The 23914-nt window shown below is 50.6% G+C and overlaps 2 protein-coding genes and 1 long non-coding RNA gene across 7 annotated transcripts in view; 1 reads left to right on the top strand and 2 right to left on the bottom strand.

The window, feature by feature from the left end:
- Window positions 1-7108, bottom strand: part of VWA5B1 (von Willebrand factor A domain containing 5B1) — a 29421-nt gene extending 22313 nt beyond the window's left edge. For 2 of the 3 annotated variants that reach the window (XR_015278749.1, XM_086860670.1), the window contains exons 1-6: window positions 6904-7108; window positions 6538-6695; window positions 1426-1596; window positions 1006-1167; window positions 445-667; window positions 126-268 (exon numbers count right to left, since the gene is read on the bottom strand). Coding sequence is in view for 2 of the 3 variants with exons in the window: in XM_086860670.1 (XP_086716796.1) it covers window positions 126-268; window positions 445-667; window positions 1006-1167; window positions 1426-1564 (667 nt within the window). In the remaining variant the exon portion in view is untranslated. Of the gene's footprint in view, window positions 1-125; window positions 269-444; window positions 668-1005; window positions 1168-1425; window positions 1597-4161; window positions 4590-6537; window positions 6696-6903 lie in introns of those variants that run through there. The other variant, XM_023940280.2, reaches the window with a different exon arrangement.
- A 934-nt stretch (window positions 7109-8042) lies between these two features.
- On the bottom strand, window positions 8043-11962 carry LOC147649519 (uncharacterized). The gene is made up of 2 exons (XR_015278748.1): window positions 9527-11962; window positions 8043-8927 (listed from the first exon to the last, which is right to left on the bottom strand). It is a non-coding gene; the product is annotated as an uncharacterized LOC147649519 (long non-coding RNA).
- On the top strand, window positions 11955-23881 carry LOC111938508 (ATP-dependent RNA helicase DDX19B). 3 transcript variants are annotated; one of them, XM_086860665.1, is made up of 12 exons: window positions 11955-12098; window positions 13007-13055; window positions 13402-13455; window positions 14329-14464; window positions 16247-16339; window positions 16932-17034; window positions 17582-17696; window positions 17843-18020; window positions 18371-18608; window positions 19587-19749; window positions 20787-20978; window positions 22046-23881. In XM_086860665.1, exons 1-12 carry the CDS (start codon window positions 12042-12044, stop codon window positions 22105-22107), a joined length of 1440 nt encoding a protein of 479 aa, XP_086716791.1. In that variant the 5' UTR covers window positions 11955-12041; the 3' UTR covers window positions 22108-23881. The 3 variants fall into 3 exon arrangements, with proteins under 3 accessions (XP_086716791.1, XP_086716790.1, XP_023796020.1); XM_086860664.1 differs by having other exon boundaries at window positions 13342-13455; XM_023940252.2 differs by lacking the exons at window positions 11955-12098; window positions 13007-13055; window positions 13402-13455 and adding an exon at window positions 13632-13797.
- The last annotated feature ends 33 nt before the right edge of the window (window positions 23882-23914 follow it).

The following is a 23914-nucleotide window of genomic DNA, read 5'->3' as shown; positions in this document are numbered from 1 at the left end:
CTGGTAAATCCACCCCAGCACAGTGAAGTTGCCAACACAGATTTACATTGAGGAGGAGTGTGGACATTGCCTTGGGGAGGTGATAAATCAGCCTTGGTGCAGCAGTTCAGCCCCAGTGCTCCTACCTGCCAGCAAACACGGCCCCCGGATCTCCAGGTGGAAGCTGAACTCGTACTCAAAGGGGTTGGTGGCCTCACTCTCCAGCAGCTGAGCCAGGCAGAACCTGCTCCCTCGCTCTGGGCTCCCCGATCCGCAGAGGTGCTTCTCCCTGCCAGTGAGATAAATCCAAATAAACCCCGTGAAGGTGTTCTATCACCCCAGGAAATGCAGGTCTGCCAGAGGTAAAGCCTGCAGCCACTCTCCAGCCTCCTGCAGCTGCTGCCCAGCCAGCCCTGCATTCCCCAGGATCAGTCCCAGCAGAGCCCACCCCGTGGTTTTCCGTACGTTCGGAGCTGGTGGCTGGAAAAGCTGCTGGTGTTCTCCAGGCTGGGCTGGGGGACCCTGGGGACACACACAGCTGGCAGAAGGACCCTCACAACCCCGCTGGGCAGTGTCTGAAGCTCAGAGGAGGTGCTGATGAAGATGGAGACACTTTCCAGGGGAGGAATCGTGCCCAGGTTGGCCACAAAAACAATCCTCTCCAGGTCCTCATCCATCATAATCCTTCCTGCACAGAGATTGGAGCATGCCGGGTATTGCAGCCATGGAAAATGCTCCTTTCCAGGCCTCCCACACCCCCCAGCCCTGGATCAAACACCCAAAGCCGCCCCCACTGCACACATCAGCTTTCTCTAAAGAGCCCCAGGTTCTGCATCACTCCAGAAGCAGCAGTGCTTTCCAGGATGGATAAAACTGACACCTTTGGCATGAGCACCACAACCCCTCAGCCTCCCAAAAGGAGCCCCCTTGGTGCCATCACCAGCCAGTCACCCCCAGTCACCTCCCCACTCCTCTTCCCCTCCTTTTCTCCCCACATTCCCCTAAAAACACGCTCAACCCCCTCACCACTTCCATCAGCAGCTCTTCCAGGAGGGAGGCTGCAGCTGTCCAAGTAGGTGTCATCTATCTTGGCTTTGTCTTTGATCTGCACTGTCACGGTGCGCCGGGACACGGCCGCCTCGAAGCCCACCACAGTCGTGCCCTCGTCCAAGGGGTACACAAAGAGACCTGCCAGCCAGGAGGGGTGTTAGCAACACCCACCTCTTCCCTGGACCCACCAGCCAGGTCCCTCTTGGCACTTCCCATAGTGGGGGAAAAGAAGCAAATCCCACTTGTGGGATTTTTCACACCTAAAAAGTCTCAGACTTGGACACAACGCACTTGGTTGTGCTTCCCAGCAGCATCTAAAAGGTTGAAGGCACGCACAGAAACCCAGCACTGCCATATCCTGACTTTAAAGTTCCCATTCCACTCCTTAAAACTTGCCTTCCAAAGCCTGGGGGTCTGGGTTGTGGTAGGTGAGCAGGGCTGTCATCCCAAAGGCGTAGCCGCTGACGCAGGATGTCACCTCGGACGCGATGAGGGGCAGCCGGGAGAGGGTCACCCGGTTAATCAGCCCTGGCATCTTCCCAAGGGGCTCTGGGTGATGGTGGGGAGCTGGAGACAGAAAGGTGAGAATGAATGTGGAGCCCTGAGTGCCCAAAATGTTTGCATGGCTCTGCCACCTGATTCTGAAGCCTTGAGGACAGAAAGGGGAGAGACCTGGGATGGGATCAGACCTGGGTTTGATGACTGCAGTGATGGGGATGGGGATGGAGCAAGAACCCCGGTGGAAAGCCACAAGGAAAACCCAAAATCCCCATTGCACAAGGGAGGAGGTTCAGATGAAACCTCCCTGTCCCTCCCTGGCTGGGGACAGACAGCCCCAGAGATCCACAGTCCCCAGCTCCCACTGCTGGAGTCTGGGCAGGACACGTCAACATCTTTTCCTGTCCCTCTTTCTCCTCATTATCCTCCAAACCAACAACTTTCCAAATCAAGACTATGATCATGAGAGCGTTCCTTTCTCCTGGGGAAGGAAAACAGGCAGAGCCAGACATCCTCCTGCCTTCCCATGCCCTTGCCCATCCTCATCCTGGAGGATTTAGGGGAAGTGCCACTGCTCTGCTGTCCTGCATCTCCAGATCCTTCCTGCATGGGCTGACTCATCCCTCAGCCGACACATTCAGATGCAAAGTGACTCCTTCTCTCAATTACATTCCAACTCTTCTCCCCTAAGCAGGTTTTCCTCCCTTACAGCTCCTCTCCCCCAAGCCTCAGGGTTTTAAAGGAGACTTTTCAGGTGGATTTTAGGGCCACATGCCGCTCCCCCGGGGAAGCAGGAGAAGTTGCTAGGCAGCAGTTCTCCCTGGCTGGCTCTGCAGTGCTTTATGCCGTGATTTACGAGGCCCAGGAGAAGCCAGCAGCACTGAAATACATCAGCTTCTCATTCCCTACCAGTCCTGCGTTATTAAAACCCACCTTTATATGCAAATGCCACAGAAGACATCAAGGCCACGAGCTCGATGAGTGCTCGGGCGTTCAGAAAGGAAAAAAAAGATCCAGGGAGAGCAAGAAGGGCTGTCCAGGATGGGAGAGGGAACTGAGCACAGGGAACAGCAGTGAAGATGATGATGGAGGGCAGTAACCCAAAGGCAACGCCCCTGAACCCCGCCAGAAACCTCAGCCATTCCCGATTTCATCCACCTCTCCTTCCACCACAAATGCTGCTCACGCCAGGAGCTGCCCAGGGAGGTCGGGGATGCATCCATGGGGATGCAGCTCCCACAGTCAGGAGAGGAATGTGAGTCCTGCCTGAGCCAAGGGAGGCCATCCCACTCTGGGATGCTCCAAGCTGTGCCAACAGGGCTTGGGAAGCCGGGAGCTGGCAGGAATTCACCTGAGATAACACAGGTCCCATCACTCTGAGATGTGGCAGAGGCCATCAAGGTACTGGGAAGTGATTAAATGCCAGGGAGGAGGGAGGGGGAACGATTTTACCTTGTAGGGAAGAAATAATGATGGGAAGAAGCTCTCTAGCAGCTTGGCACAACAGGAATTCATTATGGGATTGCCAGAGGGGTGAATTTGGGCTGCAGGAGGGTGACTTCAGCATGGAAGCAGGGACTTAGTGCAGAGCCATGAGTGAGATCCAAACCCCTCACATCTCCTGCACCCATGGAAGACTGGGGACATAACTCTCATGGGAACCACTCTGCCAGCAGGGATTTCTGCATCACCTGGGCCAGGACAACACTAAGGGAGCTCTGCTGAGATGCAGAGCCCTGTGCCCTGTCCTGTTTAGGAGAGCCAGGAGAGTTGAACCCCTTGTGCAGCTCCCAGGTGGTTCAGAGGAGCCTGGCACCAGCCCTCACTGCTGTGCCAGCCAAAAAATCGGCCCCACAAGGCCAGTGAGGGCTCAGAGGGCTCTTCCCGCTACAAATCCTTTGGTAGGGGATGCTGGCAGCAGAGCCATGGGGCTGCTCCACACAGCTCGTGTCACCAACGCCATCAAGTGACTGCAGCGTGGAAAGGGAGAGCAGCAGAGAGGCTGCAGTGATGGAGAGCAGTGGGAAGGCTGGAATTTCTCCCCTTTGTCCCCAAGGAACTCAGCACCAGCCCCTTGTCTGCTCCCCATCCTGCCTTTGCTGCTCTGGGATGTGCACTCAGTCTATGTTCAGGCCACAGGGCTGGACTCTCAGGATGCAGGATCCTGGTGGGACCCTGCATCCCCAAAAAAATTACCAACACCTTGATGCTGCACAGGGTGCCCCTAGACCCACCCAGTCCTCAGCGTGTCCCCTCGCTGCCACCAAACGTGTCCTGCCTCCCACACACAGCAGGTGCAGGGCCATCCCACCCCACACCTGGCCAGGTGCCTCCTGACTGCATCTGGCACGCCAGGAAAAAGGGAAATACTTCAAATACATCTCCAAACACCTCAAAATACACCTCAAAATACACCTATAATCCCACCAACCAGGGAGCACCTCAGGGATGGGGACAGATGTTGCCCCTTGGCCAGCCGCGCTCTGGACCTGTCACACCAGGCTGATACTGGATTGATCTTTTTTCCCCCCCCTCCTTCCTTTGTAAGCATCCTTTCCATGCCAATCCACTGCTCCTCCTGGCCACAGAGGGGAGGGAGACACGGAAACGTGATCACCCCACTCCAGGCAATACCTTCGGCCAATTCCTGTGCCCGACTGACGGGGAAGGCGCTGATGCTGCTGCCACGTCTGCGGATGGTCCCTGTGACCTCAGCACAGGCTCCAGCCCCTGCGTCTGTCCCAGCACTCCTGAGCACCTGGAGATGGGTTTTATGCGATGGGAAAAGGTGTTTATGTGCCTGGAAAAGCGGGGTGGTGCCTGGAGCACTGTTTGGAGCTTCCTGGGTGTCCAGCTGTGTCTCTAAGTGGTGATGTGCCCTTGAAAAATCTGTCTGAGCACGTGGAGAAAAGAATAATGCTCCTCTGAGGTGTATTTTTGTGTATTGAAAAGGAAAATTGAGCAAAACGGTGAGCACACAGCCTGGTTTCTGGCAGGACCCGACTCCCAGGAGTGGGTTGGGGTCCCAGCTGTAGCACACCACAGGATCTGTGGCTTCCACAGCCATAAACAGGACTGGGAGAACCAAAGCTGGATTAAAACCTGACCCAGCTCCCCCTGGCCTGAAGGGCAGGAATCAGGGGCAGCCCAGTTATTTCTGCCCCCCAGGACAAGAAGACAGCCGTGTAAAGCCCAGCCCTGGTGCCACTCCTTGTGTAAAACGCATTTTTGAACAACCACTGCCCCGCCCTGCTGCAAGCCCTGACCGGCCACAAAGGGTTCCCTTGGAGATCTCGCCTCCAGGTCCCAGCTGGACCTGGACCACATCCCCACTGCTCAGAGTGGTTTTTCTGCGGCTGGGTAAAATATTCCTTCCACGTCGTCTGTCTCAATCAACACTGACATCCAGTGGCTCGCAGGGATGACGACAGCCGGAGCGCCCTGTGGAGATGTACAGGTGGACAGAGCTGGCCAAGGATGCCTGTTGCACCACAGCTTTCCCATCAGCATTCCTGGCCCATCACCACGGGGAAATAAACTTCCTCCCGCTTGTAAATCCGAGACAGGAGAAGCCTTGAGCTTCCCAAACTTTCAGGGCTCTCAAGTGGAGTCAGCCTTGGGAATTCTCCCTGGTTTTCAGGGGCAGGGAGCTGCTGAGGGACCCCTGACTTCGCCTACCTGACCCACATCACTGCAGGTCATGACTAAGACATGCAGGAGTCCTCCAGCTGCTTTCTCCCAAAGCACAAAGCTCAAACCTGGCCAGGAAACTGGGATCACCCCCCAAAATATCTGTAGGAAGCCACAGGAGGAGATGAGGTTTGAAAGAGCACCCATAGCACTGTCCTGTCTGGAAAAGCCATGGATCCACCATGGCAGAGCTGTGAGATACTCTCAGGAAAAGCTACAGGAGCTGTTCTCCCATCTCCAGCCTCGAACTGCACACAGAATATCCCACTTGGAGAAAACCAGGGAGGAGAACAGCCACTGCAGGCCCCCAGAGGGTGACACCCCAGTGACAAGGCTTGCTGGCCCCAAGGGCACCCTGAGGCCTCAGATATGGAAATTGGGGAAAGGTTGGGAAGCAGCTGCTCCTGCCAGAGCCCAGTGGAAGCAACCAGGTCCCCCCTCCCGAGGTGATGCAGTGCCAGGATGGGACACAGTTGACAGCCCTGGTAGGGACAGATTTTGGGGACTGCCAGCCATAACCCTGGCAGGTGTCTTGGACCATCAGCCTGGCCCCAGAGTTAGGTCTCACAGACCTGGGTTTATGTCCCAAGCCCTTTCCTAGAGCTGTTAATCACACGTTTCTGACACAGGGGTTTAGTTAACCCCCAGCTCTCTGGGCTCAGAGCTGGGGGATGATCCCTGGGCAGAGCCAGAGGGGGGATGTTGGCCCAGACAGGGTCTAAACCCACCAGGCAGCCTGATTCCTGCTGGGGGTGCACCCACATCCAAGGAGACACACAGGGCCCCCAGGAGCAGCACAGCCCTTCTCCATCCACCCCTGCCCTGCCCCAGCCAGTGTGGTGGATTCCAGCCAGATCTCAGTGTTTTGACCCTTTACTGGGGGGATCAGCCCCCCTCACCCTGCCAAGGTCACTCCTCCTTCCCCAGACACTGTGTCCACAGACAGGTTATCCCACTTGGCTGCCCAGGACAGCAAGACCCTGTCACCCCCGGCATCATCCCCCCGTCCATCCCTGTCCTCTGCCTGCACAGAGACGGACACAGTCACTGCTAATGTCTGTACAATTTTTGGGGAGGGATGGGATGTTCTGGGACTCACCATCCAGCTGGGAAAAAGCAAGGCTGGGAAGCAGCAGCTTGCAAAGTGTGGGCTTGTGCCTGCACAAATATTATGACAGGGATCTCTTCAGTGAGCTGCTTTGTGCTGGGATGGTGCACAGCCTTGGGAAGTGACACACACACACACACACCCCTCACACCCACCCCTGCGGAGCTAAAAAGGTGCAGGAGCAACTGGAGAGTAGCCACTGCTTCTCTTACCTTTCCTGGGAGAGAGGAGGAGGAGGAGAAGGAAGAAGGGGATGGGGGGGTTGGAGCAACTTCACCCACTCTTCCAGCCCCTCTGCGGCTGGGCTGGGGAGGGCAGGAGGGGCAGGAGGGATCCCGAAGGCGACAGGCACGGCTGCGGAGCGCTGTCTCTGGAAGACAGGGAGAGAGGGAGATGAGGAGAGAGGGGAAAGGGAGGGAGAGAGGGAGAGGAGCAAGCGCCGGGGCTTGGGGTGGGGGAGCGCTGCACCACCAGCCACCTCAGCAACCTTCACCCCCCCGGACCCTCCCCACCGAGCAGTGGGGCTGGGGGAACCCGGCGAGTCCTGGGGGTCCCGGGGGGGCGAGGAAGGCTCTTACCGAACGGGCTGCAGCAACATGTGCTCCGGCGGGGAGGCTCTGCCCGGAGCCGGCGGGGTGTCTGGCTCCCCTGGGATGGGGGGCTTCTGGATCCCCAGGGTGGGTCTATCGCCCCCCACCGCTGACTCAGAGTGTCCGGAGCTGTCTGGGTGACCATCACCATCACCATCATCATCATCACCCAGTGGAGCCATTTGTTTTGCCAGGGAGGTAACCATGACAATGCCCCCGAACACCCTGGCGGTTCTCCCTCCCCTCGCTCCCCTCCTGAGCCCGGGGGCTGCAGGGGATGGAAAGGGCGAGGGGCGGAGGAGATGCCCCCGACCTGGGCAGGCTGCTGGAAAAAAAGAAGCTGCGAACTCCCCTTAGCCATCCCCACGATTTGTCTCCCCGGGATTTTCCGCAGCAGCTGCTGGGAGGGGAAGAACCCACCGCATTCACCTTTGTCATCCTCTTCCTCTTTCAAAGGAAGGAAAGCACACTAAAGCCCCCCAAAATCAGGGTGCATCACCTCTCACTGGCCTCCTCTGCAGCCCTAGGCTGGATCTCTCTTCCACCCTTGCTGTTGCCCCCATTCCCATCTCAGCTCATGCCCAAAGCCCCTCAAGCCCATCCATGGGGGTCTAGAAGGACCCTCCCCACAGGAGCAATGAGGGATATCCCACCAGGATTTTGAGCAAATTACACTTAAACCCAGGAAAAACAACTTGTAGAAAGGGGAAACTGAGGCAGCTGGAGGAGCACAGACTTGGACATTTCTCAGAGCACCGAGCCTGGCTCAGAGCACACTGAGGGTAAAGCTCCTCTTTCTCCCCCTGGCCTCCAAGGACACATTCATGTCACAGGATGGGGGTGACCAGACATGGCATCCCTAATGACCCATCTTGCTCCCCAAGAACAATGTGGTTTACAGGAAATAGCAAGAAAATCCACAAACAAACGCCTGTTCAAGTTTATTTTTCCCTAAACCCAGCTCTTACAGCTGACTTCAGCCCTGAACCTCCAGAATTTATGATTTTTGCCAGACAAATAAGTCAGCCATGGAAAAACCCATGTCCCGTGTTCCCAGTGCCTGTAAATGTTTGTTTACCACGGCTCGTGGTTTCTAGGAAGAAAATAACATATGTCAGGAGAAATCCTGGGATTCAAACCAACAAAGCAGCAGTGGGGTATTTGTTTATTAGACAAAGCAGCATCTGACATGGTGGATGATGCAAGTGTGAGAGCACAGGAGGACACACATGGAGTTGTTTTGGGGGGAATTAATATTTAGTGCTGATGCTGAAGCTGCATCACCACAGGCATCAATGATGTGGTCAAAAGTGCTGCCCAGAACAGCTCACAGGGGTTTGTTCCTCTTCATCTTCTCCAGGTTGGCTTTGCCCAGGACACCCCACCATCAATGAGGGCCTGCCCCTCCCAGGGAGCAGCAGAGGGGAATGGGATGGGTATAAATGAGATTAAACTGGGGAGGGGACAAGCTAAAAGTAGCATTTGAGGTCACCTAAGTGCCATCTCTCAGCATGTGGCTTTACCCACCAGGGGCCAGGTAACAGCAGCATCTCTAAGCAGCACAGAGGAGTATTTCCAGTCGTGGTTCATGCCTGGGTGGGTTCTGGGACTGGCCAAGCACAGGACAGGCTTTCCAGGCTCATTATCCAGCTCACTCAAGTGTGCAAGAGCCGTGTTCTTGTGCTGGGAGATTCAGGCAGGCTCAAAACTGGGGGAAAAAACCCAAACAAAACAGAAAAAAACCCCAGTATTAAACCAAATCTCCTGCTGGATGGACAGCAACGAGAACTTCCCATGACCTCCATGTGTGCTCTGTATGTAAATGTCATTTTCCTCAGCCTGGAATGCTCTGAAGAAACAAATAATCTTGTGTGGGGAGACTGTGATAATTAAAAAGTGATGACACAGGGCAGGGACTTCCTCCTCCTCCTCTTTCTCCTCTTCCTCCTCCTTTTCTTCTTCCTCTTCTTCCTCCTTGCAGCAGTTTGTGTGTGGGCAAGGAAGACTCTGACCTGTTTGGTGTGTAAGGACCAGAGGTAATTCCAATGAAATTCCACCATCCACCATTGTGAGATCTCTCATTCCAGCACAAAGTCTGCTGGTGAGGGGAATTATGCATTTATTTAAAGTAATCTGGATATTTATCTCACATTTAAATGAATAAATATGAAATTACATGACAGCAGAGTCTCCAGCAGAATCAAGGACCTTGCATTGAACCTACAGGAAACCTACACCTCCAGGAGCCCATCCCTGCTCCAGAGATTGAGGAGAAAAGTCCTTCCTCATGGACAGAACACAGAAACACCCACCACAGTCACACCTCACTGGCAGGCTGCACAGCCCTGAAAACCCCAAGGAATTATTGCAGCCAAGGTCAAGGAGGAAAAAGGAGGTGTTGGAAAGATCTGCCCCCAGCCAGTGTTTCCTGATCACAGTTTTCTTCTCAATGCCTCCTCTCTACAATGGGACTAATCCCAATTAAATGTGTTTATGGGAGGTGTGTCTGCAAGAAAATATTAAATTGGAAGCATGAGCCCGTCAGCCTCTGGGATTTCCCACATTTATCTTTATTTTTACCCTAATTAACTAATGAATGTCTCAGACTTGCCTTTGAGTTCCCATTGAAAATCTCCTTGTTCAGCTCCTGTGTTCAGCATCCTCCTGTTGCCATGGCAAAAAATGCTGTGACATCACCTCCACAAATAAAGCTGCCAGACCCCAAAATTCACATGTGGGGCTGGGGAGGGATCCTGATAAATTGAGGGGCAAAGGGCTACCATGTCCAAGCAGAAAACTGAATTAGATGGAAAAGCATCAGATGATAATATTTTATTATTTGACAATTATTTGATAATGATGGGGTTTACTTTTAAGGAAGGAACTGCCACAGTTGGTGTGAAGAGCAATAGTGAAGGGTCCAGCCCTGCCTGGGATGAGATTTCTCAGCACAGAAAGAAATAAGCTCAGATGGAGGTTTTAGGCTGTGGGAACAAATGAAGTGTCTCCATTAATGGGGAGGGGGAATATTGAGTCAGGGAAATAATCCTGAGTTTGGGAAATTATGGCTGATTCCTGCAGGCTTGGCCATTTTACTGGTAAAAACACAAATTCAGACCCTTCTTGAGAGCTGCTCTGTCAAACATGGCTCAAGGAAGGGAACAGCAGCCCAGCGAGGAAATCTCACAGGCTCTTCCCACACTTCTTTCATTTCTACTTTTCCTTTTACTCCTCTTTATTCCAGGACCTTTAAAGAACAGGTTTGATATCGGGTCTAAGCCAGCTCCTGTCCTACAGCAGGAGACAGGACGGAAATGATTCCTGCAGCTCCTGTCAGTCCTACACCTCCATGACTCATCCCAGTACTTTGTTTTCACCTCCATCCCTGTTCCAGGGACGGAGCTGCGGTTCCCTTGCAAATGTCACAATGTCTGCAGGATTTTCCCCCGGCCCTGGCTGCCAAAGGATGGGAAACAGAAGCTCCAGCCCCACAGCAGATGGCACAGCAGGGTCTGACCCCCAGCCCCAAACGGGACAGGAGGCACAGCCCCAGCCCCACACCACATGGGGACCTGGTCGTGTCACACAGGGGACTGAGCCCCACATCATGTGCGATACCGGCTGTATCTCAGCCCAGATCACACCGGGGTTCTGATCTCAGCCCCACAGCGTTCAGGGCACCAGGCCCCTCACTGCCGGCCCCCTCAACGTACTGATCTGAGTGCCCAGCCCCACAGAGCTCACAGCCCCACACACAGAGCTCACAGCCCCATAGAGTTCACAGCCCCACAGAGCTCACAGCCCCACACAGGGCTCACAGCCCCATAGAGCTCACAGCCCCACACAGGGCTCACAGCCCCACAGAGCTCACAGCCCCACACACAGAGCTCACAGCCCCACACAGGGCTCACAGCCCCACAGAGCTCACAGCCCCACACACAGAGCTCACAGCCCCATAGAGCTCACAGCCCCACACAGAGCTCACAGCCCCACACACAGAGCTCACAGCCCCATAGAGCTCACAGCCCCACAGAGCTCACAGCCCCATAGAGCTCACAGCCCCACACACAGAGCTCACAGCCCCACAGAGCTCACAGCCCCATAGAGCTCACAGCCCCACAGAGCTCACAGCCCCATAGAGCTCACAGCCCCACACAGAGCTCACAGCCCCACACACAGAGCTCACAGCCCCACACACAGAGCTCACAGCCCCACAGAGCTCACAGCCCCACAGAACTCACAGCCCCACACACAGAGCTCACAGCCCCACACACAGAGCTCACAGCCCCACAGAGCTCACAGCCCCACAGAGCTCACAGCCCCACACAGAGCTCACAGCCCCACACACAGAGCTCACAGCCCCACACACAGAGCTCACAGCCCCACAGAGCTCACAGCCCCACAGAGCTCACAGCCCCACAGAGCTCACAGCCCCACACAGAGCTCACAGCCCCACACACAGAGCTCACAGCCCCACACACAGAGCTCACAGCCCCATAGAGCTCACAGCCCCACACACAGAGCTCACAGCCCCACAGAGCTCACAGCCCCACACACAGAGCTCACAGCCCCACACACAGAGCTCACAGCCCCATAGAGCTCACAGCCCCACACACAGAGCTCACAGCCCCACACACAGAGCTCACAGCCCCACAGAGCTCACAGCCCCACACAGAGCTCACAGCCCCACAGAGCTCACAGCCCCATAGAGTTCACAGCCCCACAGAGCTCACAGCCCCACACAGGGCTCACAGCCCCACACACAGAGCTCACAGCCCCATAGAGCTCACAGCCCCACACACAGAGCTCACAGCCCCACAGAGCTCACAGCCCCATAGAGCTCACAGCCCCATAGAGCTCACAGCCCCACACAGAGCTCACAGCCCCACAGAGCACAAGGCTCACAGCCCCACAGAGCTCACAGCCCCACACACAGAGCTCACAGCCCCACAGTACACCTCACCCCCATGCCCTGTCCCCGCCACCCCCGGAACGCGCTGCCCCCGGAACGCCCGTGCGCGGCCGCGGTGCGCGGGGGCCGGGCGGTGCCGGGGCGGTGCCGCGGGCGCGCAGGCGCCGCTCCCGCCCGGCGCCATCGCGGCTGCTGCGGCCACCCCGGGCCGGCCATGGCCACCGACTCGTGGGCCCTGGCCGTGGACGAGCAGGAGGCGGCGGCCGAGTCGGTGAGTGCGCCCCGGGGCCCGCGGGGGCTCGGGAGGGCCCGGCCCGGCCCAGCCCGGCCCAGCTGTGCGGGGTCCCTCGGGCCGCGCGGCCTCCGCCTCATCCTGACAGAAAACAGCGATGGCAGAAAGCCTTTTTCTCCTCATTTTCTACCGTGGGGGCAGGGAGGGCCCGGGGAATCTGATTGTCCCTTTATAAGAAAAACCCCTAATTTTATTTATATATTTACTTACTTATTTATTTACCGTTATTTTAATTTTTTTTTTTCTCCTTCATCCATTTTTTGCGCATCCAAAGGGCAAAGACGTCCCTGGTGTCCCACTCACCCTCCATCCAGACACTGCACTGCTTCAGCCTCGGCTCTGTCTTCCAGCATCCAAAAAAATCCCTCTTTCTTTCATATATTTTTTAATGAAAAGGTGTAACTTCATACCTCAGAAAAAAATTGTTTTCTGTTTTTTTTCTGTTCTTGAGCAGAGAACACTCACTGAGCTGAGGATGTGGGGAAGACCCTGAGGGTTGCTCTTCCTGCACATCTCAGGTGGTGAAACAGAATCTTGTTCTTGTGCCAGCCAGGACAGTGCATGGATCCTGTTTCCATCCTGGAATGCTGATTTTTGTCCCGTTTTCCAGCAGCAGAGCTATTAGGGAGTGCAGGCTGCAGCACAGAAAACAACCCCTTCCCTGTGTTACAGCTTAGAAAAACTTGTATTTCTGTTAAGAGCTCCTGCTTAGAAATAGTCATATTAAAACTCTTGAAATCAAGTTCCTTTTGTATCTTCATCCCTTCCAGTTGAGCAGGGTTTGTGCAATACTTGATAAATCCAAAGCTGAGGTTTTCCTGGCTGCAGTTAGAATATAGGGAGCTGTATTTGAATTTCTCTGATTTTGTGTTTTTCCTCGTTTCTAGCTGAGCACTTTACAGCTGAAGGATGAAAAAACCAAACCAGATGCCAATGGTGAGTTCCAGCTGCTCAGATGGGTTTGGAAAGGGTGGAATGTTTGCCTGTGGGGGTTCAGAGCGCTGCTGCCAAAGTAAATTCCTGATAAATCATGAGATTCCAGAAGAGCTGAGATTAAGCAGCAGCACAAACTCAATGTTTTGGTGTCTCAGGGTGTGGTTGCTAAACTCCACTTGGAGCTCATGCTTGGGTTTCCTCTGCACTGCAGGGCAGTTCTCCTCAGGAAAATGAGCTGTTTTGTAGCTTTTCCTAGGATTTTCCAAAGTTAAATTCATTTTAACAGGGTGTGAGCTGTCCCTGAGGCCTGACCTCACCTGTGCCCCCCTAAACTGTTCCAATTCAGGTGCCGTTGTCAAGGCAGATGACAATGTGGAGAAGACGGAGGATGAGGAGAAGGGTGAGTGCCTTTCTGAAAAAAGCTTTGGCAAGGAAATTAATTGAATTTAATTATAATAATATTGATTTAATATATACTTAAAGTAAGTCTGCCTTATGTCTCAGGACAGCTGATCTTGTATCCTGCCCCAAGGACTTAATTGTAAGACATGTCCTTCCTCCATAACACTTTTAAAGGCATTGTGTCCTGTTATAACTTGGGAGACTCCTGGATTAGAGTGGAGAGAAATAAGGGGATAGCAGTATCCTCAAGGCAGGACTGGATACAGGAGCAGTTGGATAACCTGGAGCTGGGATTGCTGTAGCAACCAACAAGTTGCGTTTATGCAGTGGCTGTTCAGAGGTGGGTAACGGCTCGAAATCTTTCAGAAGGTGGTTTTAGGAAACAGATTTAGTAGCAAAAAACCCCAAAGTGCAGCAGTTTAACCTCGTTTAGATCTCCCTTATCCTCAGCCCTTGTGATTCAGCTCTGAAATCTTTTAAAGTACCGTTTATTCTCAGAGTTTCCTTAAAAATTAAACTCTTAAGAGGTGTCTGCCCACGTGTCAGAGTGGGGGTTGAGGAGGCCTTACCCTGCCCCAGGTAGATGCTAAACTGAAATAATCTTAAATAAGCAGAGATCTGGATCTGTTAAAAAGTCCCCCTTAGAACACTGCTTGTTTGATTTGTCTTCCTGGGTATTAAATGGGGGAATCTCTGGGATCTCTCAATGTCTCATCCAGGAGGTTTGGGCTCTTCAAGCCATTACACTCCAATGAAAAATTTCAGTATTTGGAGGGATTTTGTCCCTTTTACCTGGCTCAGGATTTCAGTGGGAGCAAGGCCTGGAACAAGCTGTAACTGATGGATTTCTGTTTTCCACCTCCTTTCCCAGAGGACAGAGCTGCCCAGTCCTTACTGAACAAGCTGATCCGCAGTAACCTGGTTGACACCACAAATCAGGTGGAGGTGCTGCAGAGGGATCCCACATCACCTCTCTACTCTGTCAAGTCTTTTGAGGAGCTGCGCCTGTAAGTGTCTGCTGGGATGAGCCAGAGCTGTTAAATCCTGCCATCAGATATATTTAATAGGCTCCCTTATAACTGGATTTTTTAGTTTGTCATGGGGAGCCTTATTCTTAAACTCAGGGAGAGAGAACAGTTTTGCTAAAACTGCCAGAGCAGATGGGAGTTTGGAGTCCATAGGATAATTGGAACCTCTCCTCATGTCCTGAAAAATTCCCTGGTTGCATAGGACATATCACTTAAAAGTACATGAGTTTGTGTTTCAGGTTACTGCAGACCTGTCATTAATAAGTGAGTGTATCATTTGTATTATTTAAATGCAAGGAGAGTTGGTTTATCTGTGTGCCTGGTGGGGGTTTCCATCTGAAACAGTGAACAGCACAAAGGGAAAAGTTTTTCTTTTCCAGCATACTGGATTTATGTACTGGTCAGACCAGTATTTTCTGATTTCCTCTCCTCTGAAAACCTCCACCAATGCAGCTTTCAAGGGATGATAACTGAATTTAAGGCATGATTGATGGGTATATTCATTAATATGCTGAAGAGTACATCTTGTTGGGATTGTCATGCTTGCATTGATCTCAGGTTTGTTGCTCTACAAGCTCTGCAGGAGAATGGGAGCTAAAGAGCCTTCTCCCCATGAAATGCCAGGATGTTTTGCTTTGTTAGTGTTCGTGCTTGAATGTCTACAAAAAGAAGCTGAGGTCCTGCAGTGCCTGTTAGACGAATTCATTCCTGTGTTTCAAAAAGCAAACAATCCCAGGGAGTTAATGACAGGGACAGGCAGCCTAATTGAGTCTTCATTTTGTTATGATTCGGGGTATCCTTGGCAACTGGTGCAGAGCTGGGCTTCGTCTGTCCTTGCTTGGAGCAGCACAAGGTTACATTTTCAAAGAGCTTTTGTTCTGGCCATGGTTGGGAAGTCACAGAGGATTTTTGCAAAAGCATGTTGTGCTGAATAGGAAGTTAGTGCAGTGGGAAATGCGGGCACGAGACCTGCTTTGAAAGGAGAGCCCTTCTGAGAGCACTCACAGCATCCAGAGAACACTTGGGGGTCATCAGCTGAGAGTTTCCAGCACCATTCCATGGATTTAGGTTGTTCTGGGTTCTCCTTGTCCGCACAAGTGTCTGCTGAGAGTAGAAAGCTCCCTCAGAGAAAGCAGCAGATGAGAGTTTGCTGGCCTGCAGTGTCACCACGCAGCTGTGGGTGTGAGAGTTGGTTGGCAGCCACGGATCACAAAGTGTAGTGACAGCAAACTGAGCTAATGATCAGTCATTTACCTGAGCCAGCATCACTCAGCTGGATTACAGAATCCACACGACTTCCTCAAGTCCTTGCAAAGATCTCAAGATCCCTTCATCCTGTTCCTCACGCTTTGTCCCGTGTTTGAGTCATCGAGGAGTGATAATTTCGGCACCAAGATTAGACATGGCTGAGCAAATGGGATTGGCCTGAAGGACAGGATTAATGCTTTCTGCTCTGGGGTTCCTGGATTGTCTGAAAAGCTGCTTTGGAACAAGCAGTGCTGGCCTTAGACACAGGCTTTGCCCTCAAGCTGGGACAGGCAGGCTGACTTATTAAATCCAGGGGTTTTTATAAAGCTTCCTGTGTCCAAACTTCCTGCTGTCACTTATAGCTTTCAGATGCTGACCACAGTTCTTTCATGGGTGGGATTGTAGTAGGGACAGCTCTAGGATGTCTTTTTGAGGGTTTTTTTCACCTTTTTGTACATATATGAAAACTAAATGAATTTAAATAGGTCATGATATAAAAATTTCCCTTTTCAGGAAACCACAGCTCCTGCAAGGAGTCTATGCCATGGGCTTCAACAGACCATCTAAGATCCAAGAGAATGCCCTGCCCATGATGCTTGCTGAACCGTACGTACGCTTCCTTCCTACTCTCTACCAGAACAGAAAGATTTGAAAGGTTCAGTGTGCTGCTCCTGAATTTTGGATGAGAGGAGGGTGATGGAGAAACTCTCAGGGTATGGAGAAAGAGTTCCCATGCCACGGTGTTTCTGTGGTTATTAACTGTGTGACACTGGATTTAAGTATATGATGGATTTGTCCTTTTCCTAGGGCTGGTACTGAGCATACAGTGCTGTGGGGTTTGGGAGGTCGTTGCCATTTTCCTCATTAGTTTGGGAAGAAATAATCCAAAATAGCTCAGAAATCCTGGGTGGGTAGGAGTAGCTTTGGTTTTGATTTTCCTCTCCACAACCCTGAGCTGGAATGTGTGAGGTTCTGGGGAATGTCTGAGCCACTGGGGAAGGTGTGTGAAATGGGAAATCACTACGAGATAACCACAGTTCTCCTTCCAAAATCTCCATCATGAGAAACATTGGGCAGGAAATAATAATGGAGCATAGCTGGTCGGGTTGGCCATGGATCCAGAGCAGGGCTAAATGTGACAGGATTCAAATGCCACCGTGGTGCTTCACCCTGTGAGCTGTGCCTGCTGTGCCCCCAGCCCGCAGAACCTCATCGCGCAGTCGCAGTCCGGTACTGGCAAGACAGCTGCCTTCGTCCTGGCCATGCTCAGCAGGGTTGAGCCTGGGAACAAGTATCCACAGGTAAAGTTTGTGGGATGTGGCTGTTTTGGGGTGTTCCCTGGTGGTGCAGTGCCATCTAGTGAAGAGCCTGAGCTGCTGGGAGGACTTCAGATGTAAATTCATGGCTTGGTGGAGCCATGGTGTTATTTCTTTTAAATTGCTTAAAGGGCGTGGAGGTTTGGGAGTTCATCAAAAATGCCTTCAGTGTAAAAGATGTGGATTTTGCTCAAAGCTTGTTCCTGTCAGTCCTTCTTGTGCATCACACAGGATGCCATTGCTCTGTGAGAAGTTAAATCTTTCTGGGAGGACTTAAATCAGAGAAATAGTGCAGACTGAAGGGGGTTGGATCAGTGGGTTTGGTGTAGAAGAGAAGGAACTGTGACAACAGAGCAGACAGTGCCTGGAAAAGGACTTTTTAAATCAGAATTCCTCATGGGATGATTGAGAAACTGTTCAGCCACTTGGATGTTTGTCTTGAAGAAAACTTCAACGAGGATTTTATAAACCAAGTGTGATAATGTTGCCCTGGATGTTGATCACCTCATTTGTTATCCTTCTGTTTCTGCAGTGTTTGTGCCTTTCCCCAACATACGAGCTGGCACTTCAGACAGGAAAAGTGATTGAACAGATGGGAAACTTCTACCCAGAGCTGAAACTTGCGTACGCTGTCCGAGGCAACAAACGTGAGTAAGGGGAAACAGCACAAACAGGAGGAGGGAGTGGTGCTCCTCAGAGCAGTCAGGTGGTGAAATAGCTGGGTCAGAGAGGGATGGAGCATTTCCCTGCCTGCACAGCCACCCTAGAGCAGCCCTTCCTTCTGTCTCGGCAGTGGAGAGAGGGCAGAAGATCTCGGAGCAGATCGTAATCGGCACGCCCGGCACCGTGCTGGACTGGTGCTCCAAACTGAAATTCATAGACCCCAAGAAGATCAAGGTGTTCGTGCTGGATGAGGCAGATGTGATGATCGCCACCCAGGGCCACCAGGACCAGAGCATCCGCATTCAGAGGTACAGAGCAGTGCCACAGGGACAGCGGGGCTGCAACAAGATTGAAATGATACATTAGCTCTAGGGTGAGGCACTGACATAGAGGCACAATATCAGGGGATGACAAGCAGTTTCATTTCCTTACAGAATAAAAATCCTGTCCCTGGAGCAGGGTTTATTCCTTTTAAAGATGGTAAGTCTGGATGCCTGTGGTCCCATGAGGGAGCGATCATGGGTGGGTAAGATTGGTTTTAGTCTTTCCAGGTACTGAAATTACTGGTTCCAGGGTTATGGTTCTCCTTTGAATTCCATCAGGATATCAGGAGATGACAGTGTTGTGTGGGAACCCTCCCTATTTCTCTCTCTTTCAGAATGCTCCCCAGGGACTGCCAGATGCTCCTGTTTTCAGCCACTTTCGAGGATTCTGTGTGGAAGTTTGCTCAAAAAGTTGTTCCTGACCCAAACATTATCAAACTGAAGCGTGAGGAGGAGACCCTGGACACCATCAAGCAGTATTATGTTCTGTGCAACAACAGAGATGAGAAGTTCCGGGCTCTGTGTAACATCTACGGTGCCATCACCATTGCCCAGGCCATGATCTTCTGCCATGTGAGTGCTTCCAGGGAATGTTACTCCTAGTGACCCCCTCAGACTCTGCAAGTGCTGAAACCAAGGCAGGTTTCCAGAAGGAACTGAGTACAGAATTGCCCTTTTTGGCTTCTGTGGCTCCCATTTTGAGTGAAATCCTAAAAGTCACATTAGCGCTGGCTGGTTTGATTCTCTGGGTTTGTCCATCCAGGAGACAACACTGGGTTTTTTTATTGCTGAGTGGTCATTGTTATCCCTGAAGTCCTCTGAAGAAAAGCTCTGAGTAATGCACATTTTTCCAAAATTCTGAACTACTGAAAAAAAAAAGAAAAAAACAAAAAAAGTGGGGTGGGAAAATGCATGGAAATAAGGCAGAATGAGGGATTGGGAAGTCTTGTGCTTCTCTAGCTGATACAGAGCTGTTCCTGGGACTTCATTTCCCTCAGGTAATTGAGGATACACCTCTGGGATCTCACTGTGAATCATACTGAGACTTTGTTTTCATTTTCTGGAAGCCACCATAATAATTTTCAAGGAAAAATCAGTGATGACAGCACAGAACAGCTCCTGTCTGAGCTCAGACAGGATGAAAATGTTTGGAGTCTGTTGCAGCAGTTTGCTTTTAGGTTTTTTTATTGGAGCTCAAAAAACTGTTTAGTTCAAGGCTGTGCAGAGCCTCTGTGGGATTTCACAACTGCATTCAGGTCTGACCCTGCTATTTTCCAAGCTGACTAGTTGTGGTTTCGTGACAATTTTCATGAGTTTTCAGTGTACATGTGTAGTGTCACTCTCCAGCAGAGTGAAACCCAAGGAGCAGAGCCCAAAGAAAACGTGTCCTTTATTAATCAAGGGCTGAGTTGTATTGTCCTCCTGATACAGTTTGTAAGGGAGACAAAAACTGAGCAGCCACAGAGCTTCCAGTGAGCCCCCAGAGAGGTTTACTGGTGCTTTCCAGCATTAAATCTCTCTCCCAAACGTGTGGCTGGCTGTGTGTTGCAGACTCGGAAGACGGCGGGGTGGCTGGCGGCAGAGCTGTCCAGGGAGGGCCATCAGGTGGCCTTGCTCAGCGGGGAGATGATGGTGGAGCAGAGAGCTGCTGTGATCGAGCGCTTCCGAGAGGGCAAGGAGAAGGTGCTGGTGACCACAAATGTCTGTGCCAGAGGTAGGACACGGTGGAATGGGGCCAGGTGGTGCTTTAGGAATTTAGTTTTCATATTTCATGTGGAATTGTAATCCCGAGGTTCTTTAGAGCTCTGAACTCCACACACGGTGTCAGCCGCTGCTCTCCTGGTTTGGGCAGACAAAATTCCTCTCCAGGCCCGGCAATTGAGGGCACCTCACTGCCTCAGAGCCCCAGAAATGGAAACAGAAGGGAGTTTGGGACAGCAAATTTGGGCTAAATGACTTCATTACCTGCGGCTGGAATTGCAGGATTAACCCCCAGTGTGCCAATGGACCAAACTCACACAAGTGTGAAAAGCCAAAGTGAGCCGTGGAACGTTTTGGGTGCAGCCCCTGGGGGGCTTGGTCTGCCCAAAACACACCTGAGGCCCTTCAGTAAATACAAGCACTTTTTATTCCCTTAGTTTTGTCTGGCCTCTTTTTAGGTAACCCCAAAAGGCATCACAGGGAGGGCTGGAAGCAGCACTTGCTAAGATAACACATACCCCTGGCCAGCTCACAGGAAGAATTCACATCCTCAGGTGTTCCAGCCGGGAGAAATTGGTGTCCTTGCACTGGATGCCTGTGAGCAAACACAGGATTCCTTGTTGGATTCTTGCTGCTGGAACTGGAAAAGTCCATGCTGTGGATGACCAAGCCTGCCTTGTGCTGCTGACCTTCAGGGTTTGCAGTGAACATGTGCTCAAGGATGGAAAACTGAAAAATACTGAAATTCAGTTCACTGTCCCAGCAGGAATTTGTGGTGTAATTTGACATCCTAGAACAGTTAAGACAGGATTGTACTTGGTAAAAAACAAGTGATCTTTAGAGCTTTGCAGGGAAGGAAAGAGACTCTGAAATAAATATTTAAGTGCCTTTGGCTGTTTCAGTGGGACTCTCTGCCCTAACAGCTCATTAGTTTTTATTTCCAATATTCCCTGCGAGGATACTGTAGAAAATCAGCATTTCAGAATCTGAGGAGGCTGTTCCCGCTCTAAAAAGATTCAAGTTTGTAACCTGATGTTTTCTTTTTGTCAGGGATCGATGTAGAGCAGGTCTCTGTTGTTATCAATTTTGATCTGCCTGTGGATAAGGATGGGAATCCAGACAACGAGACCTACCTGCACCGGATCGGCCGCACCGGCCGCTTCGGCAAGCGAGGGCTGGCCATTAACATGGTGGACAGCAAGCACAGCATGAACATTCTCAACAGAATCCAGGAACATTTCAGTACGTACCCTCAGCCTTCCTCCTGCCTCTGAACTCTTGAGTGGCTGCAGAATTTGACTGGCTGGATGCTGAGCAGCTCTGAGGGTGGTTGTTGAGCCTTAAACGGGTGGCAGAGGAGCACAGCAGGAGGGTTTGGTGGAGTGTGCCCTGCTGCCTGTGACAGGAGAATAAGTCACCCTGTGTAACTTTTTAATCTGTTTTTTCTCTGATTCTGCATGCACTTCTTCTCACATGTGGATTTCTCAGTCTCTTCTGAGTTCTGTTTATCTCAGTTCTCCAGGTCAGAAAGAAAACCCCAAAGCTCGTTAGGATCTTGTTTCTCTTGTTTATTAGGATGTTATCACAAAACTTGGCAGGTCTCTCCAGACTTTCTGCACAGGTTTAAATCACTACAGCCTGGGCTCTGATGGCACAAAATGGCTCTGAACTGTGCAGCCTTTTTATCTTTATACTTATTCTTATCAATTAACAATAAACATGTATATTATTTTCCTTAATGACCCAATGACCCATCACCTGTGTGCTGCACTGTGGCATTTTCTATCCAATCACCTACTACTACCTAAAAACCTCTAGAAGAGGAAAATGAAGAAGGAAAATAGAGAACATTCTAAATCCTCCATCTTGCCTTCTGCTTTCTAAACTGTTTTAAACTCTAAATTTTAACTTTTTTTCACCCAGTGACTTAAGAAAAGTCTCTAATTTACACACTCAGACTTTTAGCTTTTCTAACTAACAGTTGTTTTCATGTATCACCATGAAAACACGCCCATAAATTTCATGTTGTATGAAATTCAGTGTTCTCCTGGATGTCAGAGACAAGGGCTCACACTCTGTGTCTCACACTCCAACAAGGCTGTGTTTGCTGGCTGCCTTGAAGTCCTTGAAGTTGATTTTCCAGGGGTGGGTAATACTGGAGTACCCAGATTGATAAAATGAAACAGTTTTAATTTGTATTTTTAAATGAACATTCCCTGGTAAACCAGAACTCGAGTCCAGCTGAGGAGAGCAGCGTTCCCTTCTCTGCTCTGTGTTACAAAATCTGACCTCTTTCTCTTCTTTCCCAGACAAAAAGATAAACAAATTGGATACTGATGACTTGGATGAAATTGAGAAGATAAATAACTGAAATAGCTGCTGGAACTGGTGTGTGCCCTGCTGTGGAAGCTCTCCCACTACAATTGGATCAGCGTTTGGATTGGCACAGCCTCTCAAAAGGACTCTTCAAGATATGAGTACACAAAAATTACCTCATTTTCAAAATTGCAGTTGGACTTCAAATTGTGCAACTATGGGGAGGAAGAGGAAATGTTTACAGAAGCTTTTAACATTTCTTAGTTTAGCCTTAAAATGGGATGATTGTTGGAATTCTGAGAAATACACTTGCCAAAAGAGAGGCAATAGGGAATTATCTAAAATTTTAAAAGGAAAAAAAACCAAAAAAATATTGCCTTTAATTGGAATAATTTGCAGCATTAACCTGATCAGTTTAAATTCAACAGCTGAATATATAATGGACATAAGGAAAGGAAAAAAAAAAAAGCCTAAAATCCCCAAACAAGGCAGCTGGTTTTTGGCTAAATACTCAACTTGTACAAACTAGGATGTCATTCTCTTTGGCGCTCCCCTGAGCTCTTTAAGACTCATTTCTGGCTTTCTGATGGATTTGCCCTGCTTTTCCTTGCATAAATTGTCCTGAGGATGTCTCCAGTAGCTCCTACTCGCAAACACAGGTGCCGTGTCGCTTTGCTGGGCAGTGTTTTCTTTTCCTTTGTCCTGGATTTGTTGGGATGGCCGCTCTCCCTGCCCTGGGTGGTGGTGGTGACACTACAGAAGTTCATCCCAAGTGTTTAGCCTGGTTAAGGTGTGGGTGGGTGGGGTGGGATGGGCAGTATGAAGGGAACTGTACTAATTAATTGCCTGATTAAATTCACCTCTGAATGAAATTCACCATGTGGTTAAATGCACCATGCTGTGAAGCTCAGCATGGATAATGTACAGAGCTGTTTGGCTTCACCCATCAGATAGAAGAATAAAAGAACAACAAAAAAAAAACCCCATGATAGCCTGGATTGACCAAAACAATTTACCCTTAGAACACCAAATTTACCTGTTGCAGTATGTTTCAGTACCAGAGTTTTGAGTTCAATTGCTCAGCCAAATTACAGGTGGGAAGTGCTCCATAGTGCAAAATAGGTTGTTGGTCCCTGCCCCGGGGTGTTCCATGGAGAAGGAAAGATTCTCAGCTCCTGGAGAAGGAAGGGTAACGCCTGCTGTGTGTTGGGACCACTCTTGTGCACACAGCTGGATGCTGTGGGCTGTTCCCCCAGCCCAGTCTCCAGGAGAAGGAGGCTCCTGAACAGAACTTAGGGTGCACAGCCCTGTGTTTGGGGGAAATGGGACATGCATGAGCAGCCATGGGCCTGCTACTCAGTGTGGGAATCATGTCAAAAACAAATGTATAAATTGTAAATTTAAACTGAATTGTTTTCTTTGCAATTTTGGCCATCATATTCTGTTCAAAGACAGGAATATGGATCCTTTTACCAAGTAAAAAAAGGCTCATTTAAAATGTACCTAAAATTTTAGGAAATTGTGCACCCTTTTATCAATTTGTATAAAGGCTTTAGTGAAGAAAAAAAAAAAAAACAGCTTAAAATTAAACTTTTTTGTATTCTGGGGTGTATCTATTTTTATTCTGTTGGAATCCTATTTAAAGTGGCAGGTGAGTGAGTGCTTGTGTGTGGAGTGGAAGACTTGATTTAATCACCTACTTTCCTAGTACAGCTGAATGACCTGGTGACAGCAGAGTATTGGGTTGAATTGTCATGGAAGCTGCTGCTGGTCCTGTGTGCTGTTTCTAATGTACTTTTAATTGGAATTAAAGAACACATACTGAACAATCCCTTTGCTGACTTCTTGCTTGAATGGTTTGT

The sequence above is a fragment of the Cyanistes caeruleus genome, chromosome 22 (genome assembly GCF_971803275.1).
Source record: "Cyanistes caeruleus chromosome 22, bCyaCae1.hap1.1, whole genome shotgun sequence".
Lineage (NCBI taxonomy): Eukaryota > Metazoa > Chordata > Aves > Passeriformes > Paridae > Cyanistes > Cyanistes caeruleus.
The sequence above is the reverse complement of the archived record's forward strand: the minus strand, read 5'-3'. Positions and strand labels throughout refer to the sequence as shown.